General features: G+C 39.9%; 1 protein-coding gene and 1 long non-coding RNA gene across 2 annotated transcripts in view; one reads left to right on the plus strand and one right to left on the minus strand.

Annotated features, from left to right (window-relative positions):
• Window positions 1–1,068: 1,068 nt before the first annotated feature.
• LOC116718476 (uncharacterized) lies at window positions 1,069–6,711 on the minus strand. The gene is made up of 2 exons (XR_004338936.1): window positions 3,865–6,711; window positions 1,069–1,845 (listed from the first exon to the last, which is right to left on the minus strand). It is a non-coding gene; the product is annotated as an uncharacterized LOC116718476 (long non-coding RNA).
• Window positions 6,712–9,451: 2,740 nt separating this feature from the next.
• Window positions 9,452–21,469, plus strand: part of pkp3b (plakophilin 3b) — a 28,379-nt gene continuing 16,361 nt past the window's right edge. The window contains exon 1 of the mRNA XM_032560456.1: window positions 9,452–9,999. Coding sequence (XP_032416347.1) covers window positions 9,792–9,999 — 208 coding nt within the window. The 5' untranslated portion in view covers window positions 9,452–9,791. The remainder of the gene's footprint in view (window positions 10,000–21,469) is intronic.

Here is a 21,469-nt window from a genome sequence, read left to right on the forward strand (position 1 = left end):
TAGCCTATATAAACCATGCCTTGTAAACTGAGAAACAGTGGAAGTGTGTAATACACCTTTAATGTATCCTAGTAGAGAAGGTTGTAGAGAACAATGTATGCCTTTTTTCTCTTTGTATCGTGATATCTTTGTCTGGTATGTCAAACAAAGTCTGGTGAGGGGGAGAGAGGTGTTCAGTGGCAGGGTCAGCTTTTCCCCCAGATTATTAAAATAAAGTAAAAAGAATAAAGTACAGCATTTATTTGGCTCTTAATGAGGACACACTGCATTTCTCCAAGTTGATATACTTCCTATTTGGCAAAGAACGCTCACTGCCAAAAGTCTGGCCCTCTTTTTGCCCTTGTGGACTTTGTTTTGCCCGGATTTAAAGGGATTAAATGTATTTTCCAAGTAAGTCATTTGCTGGTCTGGTCTTTGTTTTGAAGCATGCTGCTCTGTGATATAGAGAGTCTTTATCAGTCTTTATCAGTGAGTGATACATGAACCTGTAGATAGAATAGAACTCATTTGACAAAAAAAATAAAAATTAATTATCATGATCACAGATTTAAAAAGTTTTACTGAATTAATGCTTCTTTTTTTTTTAACAAACTGTTTTAAAAACCCATGTGTGTCACCCAACTTGGCCCGGGATTATAATTAACACCACGGTTCAAACCATGGAGCGGTCAGTTAGTCCATATTAAGATGAGTATTTTTGATGTATTACATGACCGTATGTGATGAGGCAGATAATCTGTGAAAAGATTGATGTCCTCCATGAGCTACTATTGCCATCTGAAGAAATGCAGCAAAAACAACCAACCAGAGCCAAGATAAGAGTTTTGACACTGTCAATCAACCTCATGTACTCGATGCTCAATGTGCTAATAACTTACCGTTACAGGAAAACTGTTTATTCAGTTGCCTGTGGTCATGCTAACAAGCATTAGCATTCAGGACAGGTTATGCCAGCTGCAGCATTTTAGAGAGAACAGGAGGCGTGCAAGAGAGGGAAAAGCAGCGCCACACGGATGGTGATTGACAGCACTAAGACCCTCCTCCTGGTTTTGATTGGTTTCTAGTTTCTTGATGTTTTTTTTGTTTCTTTTTTTCACAGATTTGTTTTACACCACACTCATAACATGGTGACGGTTTCAACAAATATGTAAAAAAAAAAAAAGAGAGAATAAAATTTACATACTGAAGCTTTACGAATCTTTTACTGTGTGACATAATAAAACCTTTGGTTCACCACTGCGCCCAAGGTTTATTCACTTTTTGAATAAATTTTAAGTTTTCACTTTTCCTTGTTTTGATATTTGGGAATTTTTTTTCTGCTTATTCGAGAAAAAAGTCTGGTCCTCCAGAGCAGCAGCCTCTACATTCTCTGCTTCATCACACTTGAATCATTTCATTGGGTCATCAGGGTTCTGCAGAACTTGACCTGCCCAGGAGGAAATCAGTCACTTGATTCAGATGTGAACACAAACAGTTTCAAACATTGCCATTAGGGGGTGCAATACACAAAGAATTTATTTTTACAGACGGCAGACAGCGTGTGTGAACACACAGCTTGTGTGTTCATGTTCCTCATTCTGTGTTTGGGTGCTTTTATTTGGGACAGCAGTCTGGTTATCTTTACAAACAGTCAGAGAGTTTCTCAAAATATGATCAGAAAAAGTCATGAAAAAGTCAGAACATTTGTTCTGCAGTGTAGACTATAAGCAACACAAACAAATGACAGCATGAGTGGCTTTGTCCGGTTTTTCACCATGTGGTTGACAGGAAATGCTAAGATTTCACAAACGGAGCCCTCCTACGTTCAGCAGGAAAACCTCCCTGCATTCCTTAGATGACCAGGAGCTGCAAGACGGATGAGACTGAGTGAGGGCAGCAGAAGAACAAGTCAAAGTTCAGTGAAACACAGTTCAGTAAGAAAATCAAAAGAGGGGAAAAAGTGTTCCATCACAAACAGAAAACTTCTTCCCGTTAGTGTTTTGACCTATGAACCCATGATGAGTTCAGTGTTCAGCCATATCAGTGATGAACAATGAGACATAGAGGAGAGTCTTCTCTGATTCATGTAGACCACATTTAGAGTTTAGGTGACTTAAAGAAAAGGTCAAACCTTCTATCTCATGACTCTCCTCTACGTTGTCCATCTAATATAATATGTGACTAATATCACAGTCAATACGTGGCTGTTTTGCTACAGCGCAACAGCAGTTGTAGTAAATATGTTTCTTTAACCAGATTATATATTTCCCAGGTCTGAAGTCTGATGATAACTGACGATATAATGTTAAGTGATTTTAGTTTGCACCTCCATCCAGGAGGGCACAGATGTCAAACTCAAGGCCCACGGGCCAAATCTGGTCCACCACAGCTATTTCTGTGGCCCTCTAAGCCTCAAAGGGCCACAGAAATACAACTTCAAGATAACTGTCGTGAACTTAAATATTATTTGATCAGTCAAATTAAATCGGTTTTAATTTGTTTAGCCCTATGGGGCCAAATTACATCAAAATATTATTAAGGAGTACAGATTGAATGCAGAGAAAGCTGTGATATTAACAATTTGTTAATGAACAGTTTAATTCATATATTCTGCCACAACAAGCCGTTTGAGCACCTTCATGATCTTCATTTGGTCCAGAATGAAAACAAGTTTGAGACCCTGCAGTAGGGGAACAGTTTGGAACAGTTTTTAGATCAATTTTGGGACAGTTTAGGAAAGTTTGAGATAGTTTTGGGACATTGGTACAGTTTTCGGGTGGTACAGTTTTGGACAGTTTAGGACTGTTTGGGGCAGTTTGAGGACAATTTTAGGACCGTTTTGGACAGTTTTGGACAGTTTTGGAACAGTTCAGGACAAGGTGAAAAAATTTAAGACATTTTTGGAACAGTTTAGGAGAGCTGGGGAAAGTTATTTTATGGAACCTAAATGGCGAGGATTTGAAGATGATTAGATTGAAATGCTTAGAATGATTCAAACGGCAGTAAAGATAATGAAAAATCCTCTAGAAAATCCTAGAAGTTGCTTTTAAAGGGTCACAGAATGTCAGGCTGCTTGGAAGGAAAGTGTGGATTCCTGTTTTGAACACTGTTTGAAATGTACAATGAGGATCTGTATGCTGCTTTTAGTCCACATCACACCACCAAAGCTCCTGCCTATATGTCTCATACATAAACTTTTCCTTTTTCTTTTAAAAATGAAGATCAAAACATTCTGTGGAGCTTCAGTGTTGCATCCTGTGTCATGAATGCCTTTGAAGCTGCACACCCTAAAAACATTTTGAGGTAGTCATGTTGCACACATAAACTCAAATCAGAGAAGAACCAGAAGACAAGCAAGCTTTCAATGTTGAAACTCCATTCTTATTTAAATTCATTTCATAAGAAGCATAAAAATGGGCAGAGGACTATTTTTTCCTATGTAGATTTCTTTATTGTAAGGATTTACATGCTGGAAGATGCTCAGAAACAATCAGAAATACACTGAGCCAAATTAAAATGAAGAGATTGACCATAATCCGTGGACATTGTGACAGATATTGGTACAGTTACAAACAGGATCCCTGCAGAAAAAGCTGAAAAGCAGCTTTTCAGCTTTTTCTGTTTGAGATGCTACCAATAAGATATCAGACAATGAGCGGATTACACTGATCAAGTTTATGTAAACTTTATAAATATTGTGATATTAAAGGAGTAAAAAGTACTTTGTTCTGTTCTTGTGTGAGTTTCTGAGTCACATGTTTAACCAAGTTCTACCTGAGAACCAGATGATGGACAATTTTGCATAAAATGTTGCATCAGTTTATGCAACATTTCTAAACCCCTAAATCCCAAAGTGAAAACTGAAACAGCTTCTGAGGTACATACCACATTGTGAAACTCTTATCACCAAAAACCGCAAGATAATGGTTCCACCATGTGGGGATGAGCGTCTGCCTTTACTGATAGAAACCAAAGTTCATTCTGCTGTTTTCACCATTTGACCCAACTCTGATAGAGTCAGCCCAAGACAGAGTAAACATCCTTTAGGTCACCAACTTTGGATTCACCAGCCAAAAGTTGATTTGTTTGGATTGCCTCAGCGCTCCTCTCTCTCTCTCTACGTCTCTGTGCTGCTGCTTTATCTTGACACAGAGTTTCTTGCTGTCTGTCTGTGTGATTAACAGTCGACAGTATTGGACCCAGATGCTCTGAATTCCACTCCTCCTTCCTAATGAAAACCGTTCCTGCTCACTCAGCAGTGAAAAGGACAAACACAATGCTGTGCTACATTTTAACTGGTCAATTTAGTTTTTCCCATGCAAATGACTGTTGTTTGTTGAACCTGTGCAGTTGAAAAGATAATCTGTTATCAATAATCTCCAATTCGTATGCATTATTAGAGTGTAAGACTGTCTGTGCTCATCTTCTCAAAGGAGCTAATAATTCCACAGCTGTTTTCACACATGCACTTTACAGGTTTCTACTGATGCTCTTTAGAGGAACAACAGAGAAATGCAGAGTCTGTAGACTGATCACAAGACCATTGACAGTCCAGCCAATACCTGGCCAAGCACCGAAACTGACAGCCAATCACAGAGGCCGCTGAAAGATGTGGAGAGATCCAGAGCTCAGGTCGACAGGACAACTGTTGGGTATGAACTACATGTCTGACCTCAGTGGAGGAGAGGCGAGAGGAAAGCTGCTGTTTGCAGTTTGTCGCAGCGCCGATGTGGTCACATGAGAGCGAAGCAGAACTTTTTGGTCCACATTTAGAAACGGGATCTGGAGCTTCCCTTCATCTAACTAACCGTAAAAGATGTTCTGCCAAGTGCTTTAAAGCATCACGCCACATGGACACTTATTTTAATATCATTAGTGCCAGTTGGAGACATGCCATCTTCTTGCAAATCCAAACATTTGTTTACCAGTCATTGGTGCAAATCCCGCCTTTCTCTGTTGGAGGAATTCCTCCACACTCTGTCACTGAGGCCATTCAGGAGGCCTCAGTGTTTCCCACTATGCTGCACATCGTCTGAATTTCATTTGAAACAAACGCTCAGTTGCTCACTGATCTGCAGCATCTGCTGTCATGTTGCTACAACATTTTGGTCTGCACTGTTATGTTGCCGTTTTTCCAGAAACTTTGCTCGTCTTCATTCCATTTGCCTCGCAATAAAAAGTCAAACCACACATCAAAATTTATGTGCAAATATTGAACACAAATCAGAATGTCTTCACGCTCCTGTCATGAGATTTTCAGTGATCCTCTGTTGCTCAAAAAATGAATGAAAAACACATTTTTAATAAAGTCGTTTTTATTTTTTTATTTTTTATTTTGCTTGTGTACAAACCTGCTTTGAGTAAAATCATTTTTTTGTTTTGTTTTTTGTGACTAGATATGCTTCAGGTAGTTGGTGACCTCAGGGGGTTTCCTGGGTTTTTCCTCAGGTGTGAGAAGTGTTTTCCCCTACATATTTCTACTGATTTTGCTTTTTTGTGAAAACTATTTTTAATTAAAGATAAATCAACCTTAGGTAATATAGAAGACAGCTTTTAAATGTTTTCATTCTGGCCTTGTGCAATATTGAGCTGAATGAATATGATGATTATCGCAAATAAACTGCACTGAACTGTGATAACCTCATTTATTGAGTCAGTCTAACATGCCACACCCAGGGCTGATTATGGAGAGATCATCTTTAGAGTCAAGACATGACTTAAGGTGAACGTGTCTGGCTATATGAAGTAGGCTACAAATCTCAAAAAGCAAAACATCTGGGACAAAACCAACAGTATGTCAGAAAAAGATATACATCAAATCAAGTCAAGTTTACCTGTAGCACATTTCAGCAACAGGGTGATTCAGAGCTTTACACTATAAAAACATAACACAGCAACCTATTATGAAATAAGCAAAAAACAATAAATTTTGTAATATTCCATCATCAAAATGATCAAATATACACCAAATATATTTTTCAATGTTCCACTTAATAGGAATCAAAGTAGCTGAGCTTTTATATTTTATTTAAAGGAACTCAGTGTTTCAGCTGTTTTGCAGTTTTCTGGAAGTTTGTTTCAAATTTGTGGTGCATAGAAGCTGAATGCTGCTTCTACATGTTTGGTTCTGGTTCTGGAACCAAACATGGAGAACCTGTCTCCAAACAGGAGACAGAACCATTCAGAGTTCTGCATGGTTCTCCCCTCTGTGGTGGATGTTTACACCACCCTGCTGCCCTCAGGGAGGCGCTAAAGGGGCATCAAAACAAAAGCAGACTCAAAAACAGTTAACACCCTGAACACTCACATGCACTAATTATGGTTATATACAGTAAGTATGTGTGCATATACATCTAGCTGATTAATATTGTAAATAAAGTAAATATCACTTGTCTTCTCTTGCTTTATATTGTACATATTTCATACATTGTTCGTACAGTTGGAGTTGACTTTTAATCTCATTTTACATGAGACAAACAATAAATTCAATTCAGAATATTGGTATCTGTATTGGAAGTGGAAGCAGTGGATCGGTGCATCCTTAATCGCGGTCCAGACAGTTTTCACATTGGACCAGATTGGTTCTGACAACTTTTCCCAATAAATGAAATAGTTTGTATTCACTCAGGTTGTTTTAGTCTGATAGAAAACTGTATTAAATATTCTGAAACATTTAAATGTGACAAAGAAATTAAAACAAACTGTCCACACACACATATGGGGGTGTGTGGGGGGGGGGGGGGGGGGGGGGGGGGGGGGGGGGGGGGGGGGGGGGGAGGTCCTGGAGTACGGTCAGTAACTGCAGTGTGTGAACATACATGATCATTCCTGTTTTGTGTCATTGTGCCTGTGATAGGTTGCTGACCTCTGGTGGGTGGAGTTATCATCTCTTTCCCAAAGCTCCCACCCCTCCCCCGCAGCCCTAAGGAGGATTAAAAGGGCACATAAATTAGTGAGCAAGAGAAGAAAATTATACATATTCACCACTGAGTTTACAAAGAAGAAGAGGTTGTGACCTCTGGGAGGGAACAGGACTGTAAATGAAACTCTCTCCTCATTACACCCAAACCCTGAGTGTGGGGTTTGTGTGTAAACCTCTTGGCTTTGGCTCCCGACTCAGAGACAGGCTGCAGAAATTCCTCCCAGAGGCCTCTCTGCTCCTGACATATTAGCTCTCCTCCAGTGCAGCTTCCCAGACCTCCCCTCCTCCTCCTCTCATGTCAGCTTTGGGTGCAGTTATTTCCACATTCCTGGACCCTGAAACAATCGGTCAGCAAACAGGAAAAGTGTGTTGATTTCACAATCATCCGCCGCTCTCATTCATCATTATCTGACATGTAAGCAACAAAAAAGAGGAAAAAGAGTAGGATGAAGTTGAGACAATGGAGAATGGCATTCGAATGTCTCCTCATATTTAAGGGAATATGAAAAAGTGCTTCGGAAATGTTCATGTACTCATCTTTTCTCATCACTTTGACCTGAAGTCAAGCACTTTTTTAACATGAGTAGAGCTGTGAGCTAAGCTGGTTTGCTAAACCACTCCTGATTTGACACTCCACCCAAGCCTCCTCTCTTGGCTCCAAATGTTGTTTAAAATTGGCCAAGAATCTCTCTGTTTCTTAATTTTCCAACCACTTGCATCACATGCATTAGAGATCATAACGTTATGACTTACAGATGCATTACGTAACCAGATAGAGCTGAAAATCAAGTGTGAAGCATTAATAGCATTCAGTCACCATTGAGATTAACTGTTGAAATGTGAGACGTCTTCAAAACTACAGAAAACAGTTTTCCATGCAGGAGTCCAGCCTGGCCAAAACAAACCAGCTGGAACCGCCATGCTGGTCTCCAAACGGGACGTTATTTATGGTTTACTAGTTAAGGGAAAGAAAAGAGCTGTAACATGAAAACTGGACTTCCCACTTCAGTGGGCCTGGAATGCAACATGATTTGAAGTGAATGTTGAGGGAGATAAAAATGAAGAGTCTGGGTTTTCTCTCCTCTGGATAAGCTGCACATGTTTCGTAAGATCACAAGCACCAATAAATCTGGTCCAGTTTTTGGGAGATTAGTAATCGGCTGATACTTACATGTGAAGCCGATCTTATCCACTGATCTTATCCACTGATCTTATCCACTGATCTTATCCACTGATCTTATCCACTGATCTTATCCACTGATCTTATCTATCTTCAATGGTCTAAAATCCCAACCCTCTTCTGCTCTGCTGTGAGAGAGTTTTGTCTGAGAGGCCGACACCACCAGGTCATGTCTGCACGTACCTTGTCAACCCACCGTTGCCGACTAAGCGACTTTCTTGCTGTATTTAGCATCATTTCAGACAAAAAAAGCCAGTATTGGCTAAACTTGGAGTTGGCAGGTCAGGGCTCTTAAAGGTGATCAGCCAGACAGCTGCAATCTGTGCAAACCTCATTATTTATGTACAATTTGATTTCTTGCTTGTTTATCAGTGACATCAGACATTCAGATGCTTCAAGCTTCACTTCTGGTCATGAGACATGGGTCGTGATAAAAAGGAATGAGATACAAGCTGCTGGTCAGCCTTCTTGAGACGAGGTGAGCGTTCCCATCACCTGACTTCAGATCAGGGTCATTTCTGTCAGACTAAATAACCTGAAAAAATGAACAACCTTTATGTTGTGTTGGATGTTGAAGGTGGACCCAAGAACACTGGGTCGAGGTGTCAAGTGGATTTGGAGGTTTAATAAAACTAAAGAGCAAAAAAGAAAATCATTGGGAATGCAGGGAGCCAGAGTAGAACAAAAAACCTTAAAGAAGCCAGAAACAGAAAACCAGCAAAGAGTGACTGAGAATGAGTAAGATGTATACTGGGGAGCTTGATTATGGAACAAGGAACAGATGATAATTAGAAACAAGTTGCAGGTGTGAGGAGAGAGAGACAGAGAATAACTAAGGAAAATAATAAAACTAAAGTCACTAAAGGACTGAGCTATGGTAAAACTGAGACAAAGCTGATCTAGTCAAAGTACAGAAACTAAGAAACACAGAAATAATGTGGAACTATAATCAATAAATCAAACCCTCAAACAACTAAATACAACCCAGGACCTGACAAAGCAGGCAATACCAAACTTTCCATTAAGGCTAAATTTTGGTTTTATTTTATTTCTTTCTATTGGCCCGATGTATTATTCTAATTTTAAATGTCATATTTTCATTAACTCTAAGTGGAAAATCATAGTAATTAACAGAAACAAAGGCTTTCAGGTCTATCTGTGTATAATTACCTACATAATGTGATTCATTTAGTGAAAATGGTTCTTGAAATAAATGGACATTTCAATAATATTCTTCCTTATTGAATGGGCCTGTATGTGCCCTCAGTCCTCGGTCGTGGCTCCTTTTGCCTGACAGCTGTAGGTGACGCTGGATGGTGCAGACAGCCGCAGGGTGCTGAAATGCTTCAATGGCCTTTTCCTTCACAGTCCTGTAGCTTGTGCGCCTTTTTCTGCCACACTTTTTCCTTCTACTCAACTTTCAAACGTATAGGGTTTACTATTTTATTTGTCGAGAATAATGCATTTTACTATTAAACAATAACACAAGCCATCTGTGTCGGGTTGTCTCTGACAGCAGGTGGATTTGTCCCGGACCTCCTCCCCCGCAGCTCCCGCCTCCAGATGTTGGGGCTGCTGGCTGCGCTGCTCTCCATTTCGGACTCTCCCTCTGACGCTGACGGGACTCGGGACCGTTGGAATATTTACTCCCGCTGCTTTTCTCAACACTCTGCCCGGGTGAGGTTGTTTAAGTCCACGTTGTGAGTGGGTATGACCGCTGTGATGGCGGACGGCTGTTTTCTGACCGCGCTGCAACCGAACTCCTCGTGTACCGCCTACGTGCTGCCCTCGGACGGGCAGTCCGCGGACCCGCTGGCCAAAGTCCGGAGGGTCCAGGAGCAGGTCCGCATGCGACTGGCCGAGAGGAAATCCTCCTCGCTGCCCAGGCTGAGCAACTCACAGTTTGGGCCAGCAACAGGTGAGAGCAGGCTGCTGGAGTAGTTCCCGTCCCAGTGAGGGGAACCGGTCCGTTACTTGTGTAGAACTGGGGTTTGGTGGAACCTGCGTCCATCAGACGCTCTGGAGTCCTTCTAGAATGGAATGGAGAGATCACTTATTCAAACAATAAAAATGAAAATAAAACTCAGCAAAATACAAGAAAAATCAGGAAAAGTATGGGAAATACAAAACCAAACTTTCTTTTTTTATTGGTTCAGTATAATCTATAATAAGAGTTTTGATTAATTATTATTTCCATAAATTTCAGTTAATGTTAAAAAAGTACAGCTGGCATTATCTGAAAAGTTACTTTTTAAAATATTTTCTCCACTGTTCCACAAGAACAATAAGTATCAGTAAATTTGAAAATATGATCCAACATATTGTAAGCGTGTGGAGTTTAGTGATATAAATCAGTAAGTCAGAGGCGAAGCTTGTTTCAGATGGGAATGTTTGTCCAGAGCAGGATTTGAATGCTGTGCCATACAGTCACAGTCAGACAGTTACATGAAAAAGACATAATAAATACTTTTTCCATCATCACTTTTATTGTTATCACAATATCTTCCAAGTCAACACCGCCCACTCCTATTCAGAATCCAGCTATGATACAGAAAGTTAAGTAACACAGTTACTACTAAAAGGAATAGAATAGGGACACACACACATATAATATTAATATATGTAACTATCGGGTTTGGATCAGAGTTATTCTCTGTTTTCTGGGGGACTGATCCAGTGCTGTGGTTTGTTGGCCGCCGGCCCGTTGTGGTGGGCTACATCTTATCTCCCGACACTGCATTGCAAAATGTTGCTAATCTGCATTCAGCACACGCAGGCCAGCGGTAGCTAGGGAATTTTATTTGGTCTAAATTGAAAACAGATTCTATCCAAATGTTGCAGGGAAAAATCCTGACTGAAACCTTTACATGCTCCCTCCCTTTGCTTTGTCGCTCTGCTCGTTTTTTTTTCCTGCCACATTGTGTATTCTGCAGTGACTGCTGATCCACACCACTTAAACCACTGAAATGTTCTTAAGCACAGCAGCACAAAATGTTAAGATGGAGACCCAGGAGAAAAGAGAAAGCAAAACTGCATGTCATTTATTTGTATCTTGCAGGAAAAATAAAATCTTCTGGTTTTCTTATTGTGGGAACAGTTTCAGGTGAACGTAAGACAGAATTAGAGCATTTCATCAGTTCTACAAAATAGCCAAAGAGGACAGGATTCAGGAGTTGTTGAGTTTTCACTTGAGAAAGTTTCTGCTCAGAGTTTCTCAAGGAGCACTAAACACAAAGAAGAAAACTTAAAGCTGAACTTGTCACCTGGGTTACATGGACTTGGACTTGAAAACTTGGCTTTTATTGGACAATCTGTGTTCCAAGTAACAATACAGTCTTTGTCGAGTCCCAGTAACATCTCAACAAAGAGACTACACAGTGTTGGTTGGAGATTTGATTCAGCCAAGATCAGCCATTTACATGAAACTGATGATGTGGAATCCTGCAGATTCCTCTGTTCAGTTCAGAGTTGAGTGTTTACTGACGTTTAGAAAATACCAAATATGTTCTGAGCTTTGAAATTCCAGTTCTATGTTTTCTATGTGACTTTTGTGTAAATGAGACCAAACTTATAAAAATCACATCAGATGACGTTATATATTTGTTGACCTTTGGAACACCAGGGGTTTTATTTCCTGTGTTTGTCCCTTCTTGTGGAAAGTCTAATAATGACTGCATACATTTCCAAAGATCTACCTTTTTCCATAAATGTTAAAGTTGTTGTGTCCTTGGTAGAGACACTTTGCCTGTTGGTGCCTGACAGCCTCTCTCTCCTCTGTCAGTCTGCCCAGTGCAGCTATGGCTGTGGCACATCAGTGTGTGAGTGTGTGTGGGAGTGACTGGATATAGCATAGAGCGTTTGGGGTCATCCGGACTTGATAAAGCGCTTCACAACTACAGGCCATTTACCGTTGAACCTCACCAGGGTCTTTTCTGAAGAAAACTAGAAATCAGGAAGGACAAAATGTCTCCACACTTTCCTGGGTCTGATAAAGCAGATGTTGACGGAACTGTGTGGATGTTTTTTTACTAAAATTCCTTCCTCTGATCACCAACAGTGACATTTATACGACATGAACTCGCGTATCAAAATGAAATGCAGTGCCAGGGGAGAGAAGAACTAATCCCAGCTGAATGTTGTGCTGTCCCCGTTACTTCCTGCCCCCATGTTACTGTCTGTGCTGTTTGACATTAACTAAGACAAAAGATTATGTTTTATTAAAACTGACAGTGAATAAATTAAATAAATCAATTAATCAATAAAAAATGGGGCAAAGTTTAATTGAGAATTGAACTGTTAAAGAGGTGGGTTGGAATGACATGGTGAATTCAAAAGAACAAGCCTCTTCTCAAGACAAAGTTAGGAACTAAGCTAGTGGAAAATGTAAATTATAAATAATTGTCTTTTCTAGACAAACTATTTACAGATAAGAATGTCCTGTACATTTAATCCTTGTCTTGTACAAATAATTCAATTAAAATCAGGACAGCATGATATTCTGATTATCATGTTCTTACAGCTCCTCATCAGATTAAAAAAAAAAAAAACAGAAAAGAAAAGTAAATATAAAAATATATAATAAGAATCAATGAAGTCATTTATAATTCAGAATTTTGATTTTTTATTTTTATCGAAAATATTTTCATTTTAAATTAGGCTTTGGCTTGTGAACTGTTTGATGAACACAGACTGATTGTTGTTCTTAGTTTAATCTTAAACTAATCTGGAATATTTTAAGCTAATGTGGCCTCATTTCCAAATTCTGCAATTCAAACATCAGTCTTTAAACATACCTATTCATATGTATATGTATGCATAAGAAGGTAGTGATACAGTAATGTCACTGCCCGTAGGACAGTGACATTACTATGTGCTATTCTAAGAGTTATTTCAGGTTTATTCTTACACATTTTGGTTCTGAGTTATTCAGAACATCTGAAAACTTATGTTAAAAGCTAATTTCTCAAATTCCACAGAATAAACCTGATCTGTGACATCATCACATTATTGGTTCTATTTTTATTTGTTCAATTATACTGTTTTACTTTTTGTTAGCTTTAATTAAATATTAAAGGCTATAAATAACTTCATAGCTTCCATTTTCTGCTAAAATGTAAATAAAAAATGAGAATTTTTTTTTGAATAAAAAATGAGAATTTTTTTTTTGGTCCAAAAGTGGCATCCTAAAACTTTGTCTTGAAACCATTTTTTGGAGACACCCGCGTCATTTCCTATCAGAATTAGTTTTTGTTTGAATAAAAATATATTTAGATCTAAATCTGCCAGGGGTATGAATAACTTTGGGCTAAATGGTTGCCATGGCATTAAAGCCAACAGAGTAAAGAGTTTGGACGGCAGTAACCCACAGCTACAGTGTAATAAATAATGTAGTTGGAGAGATAATCCTATTTCAGCCTCAGCGCCCTGATCCCCAGACGCAGCTGTACCAGGCTGCATGCTGGCTTTGCTGATGGCTGCTTTCCCAGTCCAGACTGGGAGGTTGGGAAAGAAAAGGACCATCAAGTCCTGAACAAGTGTACAAACAACAACAAAAAAACTGGGTCATATTTGTCAGTACAAATGTTTTATTTTAACTGTAAACAAAAAATACACCCTGATTCTATCGGACGCATGGTCTGGTGTACTGCGTTCTGAAATTGTTCTAACTAACCTCAGATGCACAAGGCGACAGTGCTGCCAACTGCACCACTGTGCAGCCCTGCTATCGAGTATCTTGTTCTTTTGCATGAAACAAAAATGAAGTCAAAATGGAAAACAAAGTGTGGTTGATGAAAAATGTCATTAAGTATGTCAGACCATAAAATATTAAGGGGGTGTGCTTCATTCTGACTGTATTTGATCATATTTTGATCCTTCATCTGTTTGCCTTGCAACAAATTGGCAATAAGTTGTTTTGAGCAAGGCTGCTGAAGGAATATCCCATAAGGCATTGGAATATTCTAACCACTTCAGGTGACAGAATACAGGCTGCAGGTCAACTCAGATTCAAATTTCTGTTACTGATAAATAAAGAAATAAGCCAGGATTAAAATTTTGGCCTTTCATTGTGTGTGAAACATCCATGTTCCTGTAGGCTAAAACGATTTGGCCGATGAAGCAGCTTCCTTCTCCTTGGATGTCTCCAGAGATCTAGTAGATTGATGGTGTGATGTTCTAGATCTCGAACCCCAGAGCAGCTGAACTCACTGCTCAGGCTTCTGCTGCACTTAAAAAAGCAAATATGATTATTTTGGATTGATAATATTGCTGCAGTCTTTACCAGTAATAGTGCATCCTGTCCAAGTTGCCATGGGAATAAACAGTTCTTTCCTGCCCAGAACAATGCTGTCCTAACGGAGATGTTTACAGAACAAAAGGCTGCTGAGACCTTTAAAGGGAGGCAGAAAGATCAATAAAATCCATATATTTACTGTGGATTTTGGTGGAGGTTTTGTGTTTTAAACTTTTTTTAAAATTTACATTTCTTTTACATATTTGTTAAATCTATCACCATTTTGTGACAGTATAACATGAGGCAGATAACTTCCAGCAGCCCCTCCCTGAACTATTAATGCCATCTGAAGAAATGCAAAAACAACCAATCAGAGCCAGGAGGCGGGTCTTAGTGCTGTCAGTGACTCTTGTGTACGCGCTGTTCAATGTGCTGAGGGCAGAGACACAACTTAACAGTTCCATGAAAACTGTTTGTCCGCCAAAAACGGTGGTCATGGTGACAGCATTCAGCTGTCAGGAAGAAGCCAAAGCAGAGCAGAGATCAGCGGGTGGAGGGGTGAGCAGCATGTACACAAGGAGGATTGACAGCAATAAAACCCTCCTCCTGGCTCTGATGGTTGTTTCTGACTAAGAGGTGTGTTTCTGTAGTCAGCACTGGGACAAGATTTGTTCACAAATTGATTTTTTTCAATCAATCAAAAATATATTTTTCACATTTTCTATCTCGTGCTATACTGTCACAACATGGTGACAGTTTTAACAAAAATGTTTAAAAAAAAACATATTTTAGGCTTGCATGCCTGCATCCTTCCATCAGTAATCAGAATATTTTATGGTTTGGTAAATTCAGTAGAGCATTTCCACCACCAGCTGGACTCTCACTGGACCGACCCCACTGCCTAATGTGGGATCACAGAAGTGTGATGACAAATATGATGCTCATGCTTGTTGCTAGCAGTGATGCTTTCCTGTCTCGTAATCAGTGGACTGTGTTGTGTGACACAGTAGCTCCACCCTGAGTAGCTCCACCCTAACTGTACCGTATCGTCTATAGAGACCTACAACTGAACAGGACTCAGAAATGTTGCAGCAATGGTCAGTTTTCCAGGAGGACTTCAATGCTGGAGAGCAATTAAAGAACCTTGACATTAATCTGTGAAACCACAGGTCACTGAGGTCAGGCAGCTCCTTCACTGTGAATTCATCATAATTCACTGCTGACCTAAAGTCATTTTTACTTGTTTTTAAAGATAAATAATCCTCCAGTAACACCTCAGCAGACAACATCAGTAAAGCATTTTACTACATGTGTAGTATAGGAAAAAAAAGGAAAGCAGAGGAATAGACAAAGATGAAGCTCATTCTGCAGTGAGAACGCCGCCCTGACTGAACTCTAGTGACCACCTTTGTTTGCTGAACATTCCTTTCTAATCTCCTCTTGACAACATGCTGTCAGGATCTATTTTAGACCTTCGTCTTGTTCCACCAGTAGTCTTCATTCATGCCTTAATTAGAAAACATGACAGGAAGACAGGGAGAATGTAAAATGTTATAGCAGTTATTTGAGTTTTCTTCTCATGCAAAAGAAGATGGTTTTACTTTATTGGTGGTTAAAAAGATTTAGATGTAAAACTCCAAGTTCCTTTAATTCTTAGGTATGAGAAATCCAAACTATTTGCACAGAACTACACCAGTACGAAACATCTATTATAATATAAACCAACACAGTTTAGAAACTGCGATGTTAGGAAAATCATGAGTGCCACTGGTTTTCAAAGTTCTGCTCTTGACACCATGATGACCTGCTGGTTGGGTTAGACTGAATAAAACTTAAAGTAAAAACATTACTTCTTCACACACAAGCTATATAAGTTAAATGATACTCTATATAGACATCTGTATAGGTATAAATATATACAAGAGGTGGTCTCGACATCTAAATTGCTTTAAAAGAGATTTTTAAATAAATTAAGAAACCACACACACTCAAATAGTTAAAATTAAACACAAGCAAATAAAATAAGGAACAAATGATCAGATAATCATTACTGAGTCATTTAAAGGTCTGCCCTGCTTAACTCTCAGAGCTTTAGTTTGGTGAGCTCCTATCTGTTAAAGTAAGAGTGAGTTTAACTGAAAGTGCCGCCTGAGGCCTTCAGAAAGTAACGAGTTCAGTAAGCACTCAACAAAAGTTGAAATCAGCCATTCTACTGTAAGTTTCCTACAAGTGAAAATATTTCAAAACAGCAACCAACCTGCCCAGGTCTGGACGTTCAAGCTGCTTCAGCTCTAGTGCAGAACACAAGATGCTAAAAGAAATTTTTAAAACCTTTGAGGTTCGTATCAGAACCTACAGCTGGTACCTGCCTCTGCTAATGTGGAAGTTCATACCTGTACAATCACAGAGACAAGCACAAGTTTACATGTGAAAGCAGACCAACGTCTGCCAGAGAGAAAAGCTGGACTTTGAGATAACGTTATTCGGACAGATGAGTGAAAAGTGGAATGATTTTTAGGCTGGAGCAGATGTTTGGCATAAACCAAACACAGCATTCCAGGAAAAGATCTTCATACTACCTGTGGACGTGTGAACTCACCATCATAAAATCCACCATGGATTCTACCTGGTATCAGAGGGATCATCTGTACAAAACTGGACCCTGAACATACCAGGACTGGGGCTGAGAATGAGTAAATTAAAGACCTAGAATGGAGTCAGTTCCCTCAGACATCGCTCAGGCGAAATGGAGAAATATGACAAACTTTCCTCAGACCAACATAGGCTGGAATCTCTGAAGTCATTACAACCAAAGGTGATAGCACTAGCTAATAGGCCAGGGTAACTTTTTCCTCAAGTAGAAAATACATTTATGTTTGCTGTCATTGGCTTAATAAATCAAACATGTTGAATCATATGTATTTGCCTGTAAATAATTCCCTCTACTTCCTAGATATAATTAGTACAAAACATTAGACATTGATATAAGTGAGATATTTAATGGGTTGTACTAATTTAGTGTGCATTCATACTAAACAGGCTGGAATTCCAGTTCGTCTGTCCAGGATGTCCGGTTTGTTTGGGGAGCACAGAAGTGAACTCTGGTCTGGGTTCGGTTGAAGTGAACTGTGGTGTGGTTTGAATGAATGTGAACGCCAAGTGGACTGGAGAACGCACCAAAGTAGGAAGCGAACTAAAACACAGTGAATTCTGCGTAATACAACCAAAACAAATACATAAGTCTACACCGTGTTCCAAATTATTATGCAAATTAGATTTAAGTGTCATAAAGATTAAATTTTTTGTTGTGCTATTAAATTTATAGATGGTAATTAATTTCAGAGAGCTGGGTTGATTAGTTTGTCTGATGAGCTCAATTAAAGGAAATCTACTTAAGAAGGATGTTCCACATTATTAAACAGGCCACAGGTTTCAAGCAATATGGGAAAGAGAAAGGATCTCTTCTGATGAAAATCATCAGATAGTGTGGTGCCGTATGACAAGATATGAAAACATTAGATATTTAACGAAAACTGAAGCGAAGCGTTATCGTACTGTGAAGAGATTTGTGGCTGATTCAGAACAAAGATGGGTTTGTACAGATAAAGGCAAAATGAGGAAGGTTTCTGTTAGACAAATTCATCAGATTAAGAGAGCAGCTGTTAAAATGCCCTTACAAAGCAACAAACAGTTATTTGAAGCTGCTGGAACCTCAAGGTGGAGGATCCTCCAGAGGCTTGCGGTGCATGAACCTACTATTGGGCCCCCTAACCAGAGCTCACAAGCAGAAACGGTCACAGTGGGCCCGGCGTACATGAAGATTCATTTTTAAACAGACTTGTTCACTGATGACTGCTGTGCAACCCTGGATGGTCCAGATGGACGCAGTAGTGGATTGGTGGTGGATGGCCACCACGACTGTGACATCAGCAAGGAGGTGGTGGAGTCATTTTCTGGGCCGAAATCATGGGGAGAGAGAGAGAGAGCTGGTCGGCCCCTTCAGAGTCCCTGAAGGTGGGAAAATGACCTCAGCAAAGTATATGGACTTTCTGACTGATCACTTTCTTTCATGGTTCAACAAGAAGAGCCGAACCTTCTGTAGCAAAATCATCTTCATGCATGACAATGAATGCTGCAAGGAATACCACTGTGTCTTTGGCTGCTATGGACATAAAAGGGAAGAAACTCTTGGTGTGGTCACCATCCTCCTCTGACTTCAAACACTTACAACCACTAATCTCTGACGCCGCATGTTTACTTTTAGTAAAGAAGGAAGTTGCCCTCAGTGTTTTCTTCAGAGGTTTTTGTGCCGTTTCCTTCTGTGGTTCTCGGTGCAGCGCCACCACAGGCGAGGAGGGGAACAGGTTGCTCAACGTGTTAGTTTGGTTTGACAGAGTCCAGTGTGAAATCGAACTGCAGCAGCTGGAAATGCTGCAACTGCAACTGCACATGCTGCAGTTTTGGGTCCCTTTGTCACATTGTTGCAGAAAAAATCCTGATAGATGGAAAAGAGGTGAATGCTGTCCTTAAATGCTTAATAATGACTGACATCCAAAAGCCACACTGCATTATTTAAACATCACAAACAGGACAACAAGCTAGAAGAAAGTTAGATTGTATTTTGTTGAACTTTTCTTAAAAATAGATCTCTAGTTTTTTTTCTCTTTATGTAAAATGATTTGACTGCACTTTCTTGTTGAGTCCCTCAGAACATGTGTGTGATTTGTGTCATTAACTTGTTTGTGTTGTTATTCATATTTCTGCTCACACTGTATTTCTGTGTTGGTGGTATCAGTTAGTTGTGATGTGGTGATGCTGATGTTCAGGCATGCAGCCTAGGGCCTCACCCAGCAGTATTTCCTCCCTCCTTCCTTCCAGCCTGCAGTATTTGTATTTTCTGTGTGGGGGGGTGGGCGTGTGTGTGGGGGGGTGTGTGCCTTGTTGTCTTTCCACAGTTAACTCTCTCCTTTGTGTGGTTCTTCATGTGGTTGCAGTGAGCTGTATGGAAAAGCATTATGCTTTCGGTGTCCAGGGTAACATTAAAATGAGAGCTGGAATTGCTCCATGCACTTCTGTTTACATGATGTCATCTTCCACACACACCGGGTCACGCTGAACATGCTGTCTGTGTGGCACAGTCGGTAACACCAACACGTTGAATCCTAAGAGCTTATACTGGATGCTTCGCCAATCCAAAGATGTTTTGTGTGTAAAGATGACTTACTCAGTTTATTCTTCCATGGACATTCCTGTTATCCTTGGAAAGTGAAGTTCAGGCGTGCTGCTGAGTGTCTTGTTGTGAAGTCATGCTCTTGTTCTCCCTCCTGTACCCAGTAGAGCTCTATGGTCATTATTCTTGAGTGAATTGTTCAGCTGGTGTCTGGCTGGGTTATTCAGGTACAAAACACTGGAATGAAATGACTTAATTGCCTCCTGCTTGTCTAGATCAGTTCTCCAGAGCCTTGCTAATGATCTAATTATTCTATTCAGGTGTGGTGCAGCAGAGGCACATCTAAAAGTTGCAGGGCAGTGGCCCTCGAGGACTGGAGTCTGACATTCCTGGTCTAGTTGAATGATTCCTCTCTGGTTCTTTCTGATCCTCCTCTTGCAGTCTCCCTCATGTTTGCTGTTGTGTTTTGTGTCTTTGCCATTTTCCTGTAGCATCTTCAGTTTTTGTATGTTTTCTTTTTTTCTTTTTCATTTTATTAAATATGCATTCCCTCACCACACCGAATTCCTATGCTTGTCAAAAACATAAATAACAGTAACAGAGGCAGTTTTGGCCCGGGGCACATCTGCTGGCTACCATGAGCATTTGAGGAACAATATCTGTCATTTGCATTCAGATTTTATTTCTGCAGCCTATCTACATGTCTAGTCAGTGTTTAGTTTGTGTTTTGTACTGAAAGCAAATAAAATATTGCTGTGCCATGCGTCTTGTGCTTGTATTTCCTTTCAGCTTTAGAAAAGCCTGATGGAGGATTTGGACAGTGTCTAACTTTCTAGGTGTTCCTCCTTAAAAGCTGTGACAGAGCTCCAGATAGTTGCAGTTGACACTGAATGAAACTTAATTAATTGTTCTGTGATAAGAATGTTAAATTATTACTTCTTTTCCTGATGTCTCACATCTCATATGCGGCAATTCATATTTCAAATACTCCAATTATAATTATTTCATTTAATTCAGAAATGTAGAAAAAAAGAAGTAAATAATCAGCATCGTTCTGTGGATGTGAGCAGATGGACTCATTTAATAGAATATAGAATAGAATAGAACAGAAGTACTTTATTCATCCCAGCAGGGAAATTACTTTGCAGTTACAGCATAGAGACAAGACACAATAACAACTACCACTGAGTAGTAGATGTAGATAAAATAAAAATAAAAAATAAGATATAAAATACTATAAATTGTAAAAATATAAAATGCTGTTAATATAAAAAGCAGCTTAAGAGCAGTCCTTGCAAGATTCAAAAAATGTAGATATGTATATGTAAATATATGTACAGCAAGTGTGCCACAGTGCAGTTGTGCAAAATCGGACTGATTAGTGCAGAACAATGATTTAGCTTTTATTGTACAGTGAGATGGCATGTGGCAGGAAGGATTTCCTGTATCTGTCCCTACGACAGCGGAGCTGGAGCAGTCTATGTGAGAAGGTGCTCCGCTGTCTGTCCACTATGTGGTGGAGAGGGTGCTGTTTATTGTCCATAATAGACAGAACCTTCTTCAGTGTCCTCCTCTCCACCACAGTTTCCAGGGACTCCAGCCTTAGTCCCAGTACAGAGCCAGCTTTCCTGATGATTTCCTTTCCACACATCTCTCCCACTGTTCTGCTCGAGTTTGGACTCAAGCTTCCTCCTGTAGTTGTCCTTGCATGTTCTCAGTGTCTCTCTGAGTTCACGCTGGACTCTCCTCTGCTCCTCCTTATCTCCAGACCTGAAAGCCATCTTCTTTTTGTTTAGAAGTGCCTTTAGGTCACTGGTAATCCAGGGTTTGTTGTTGGAGAAGCAGCGCACGGTCTGGGCTGGCATGACAGTGTCCTCACAGAATCTGATGTATTCCGTGATGCAGTCAGACATGTTGTCGATGTCCTCCCCATGAGGCCCACAGAGCACATCCCAGTCTGTCGACCCAAAGCAGTCCTGCAGTGCC

Source organism: Xiphophorus hellerii, chromosome 4, assembly GCF_003331165.1.
Source record: "Xiphophorus hellerii strain 12219 chromosome 4, Xiphophorus_hellerii-4.1, whole genome shotgun sequence".
In the NCBI taxonomy this organism is placed as follows: Eukaryota; Metazoa; Chordata; class Actinopteri; order Cyprinodontiformes; family Poeciliidae; genus Xiphophorus; species Xiphophorus hellerii.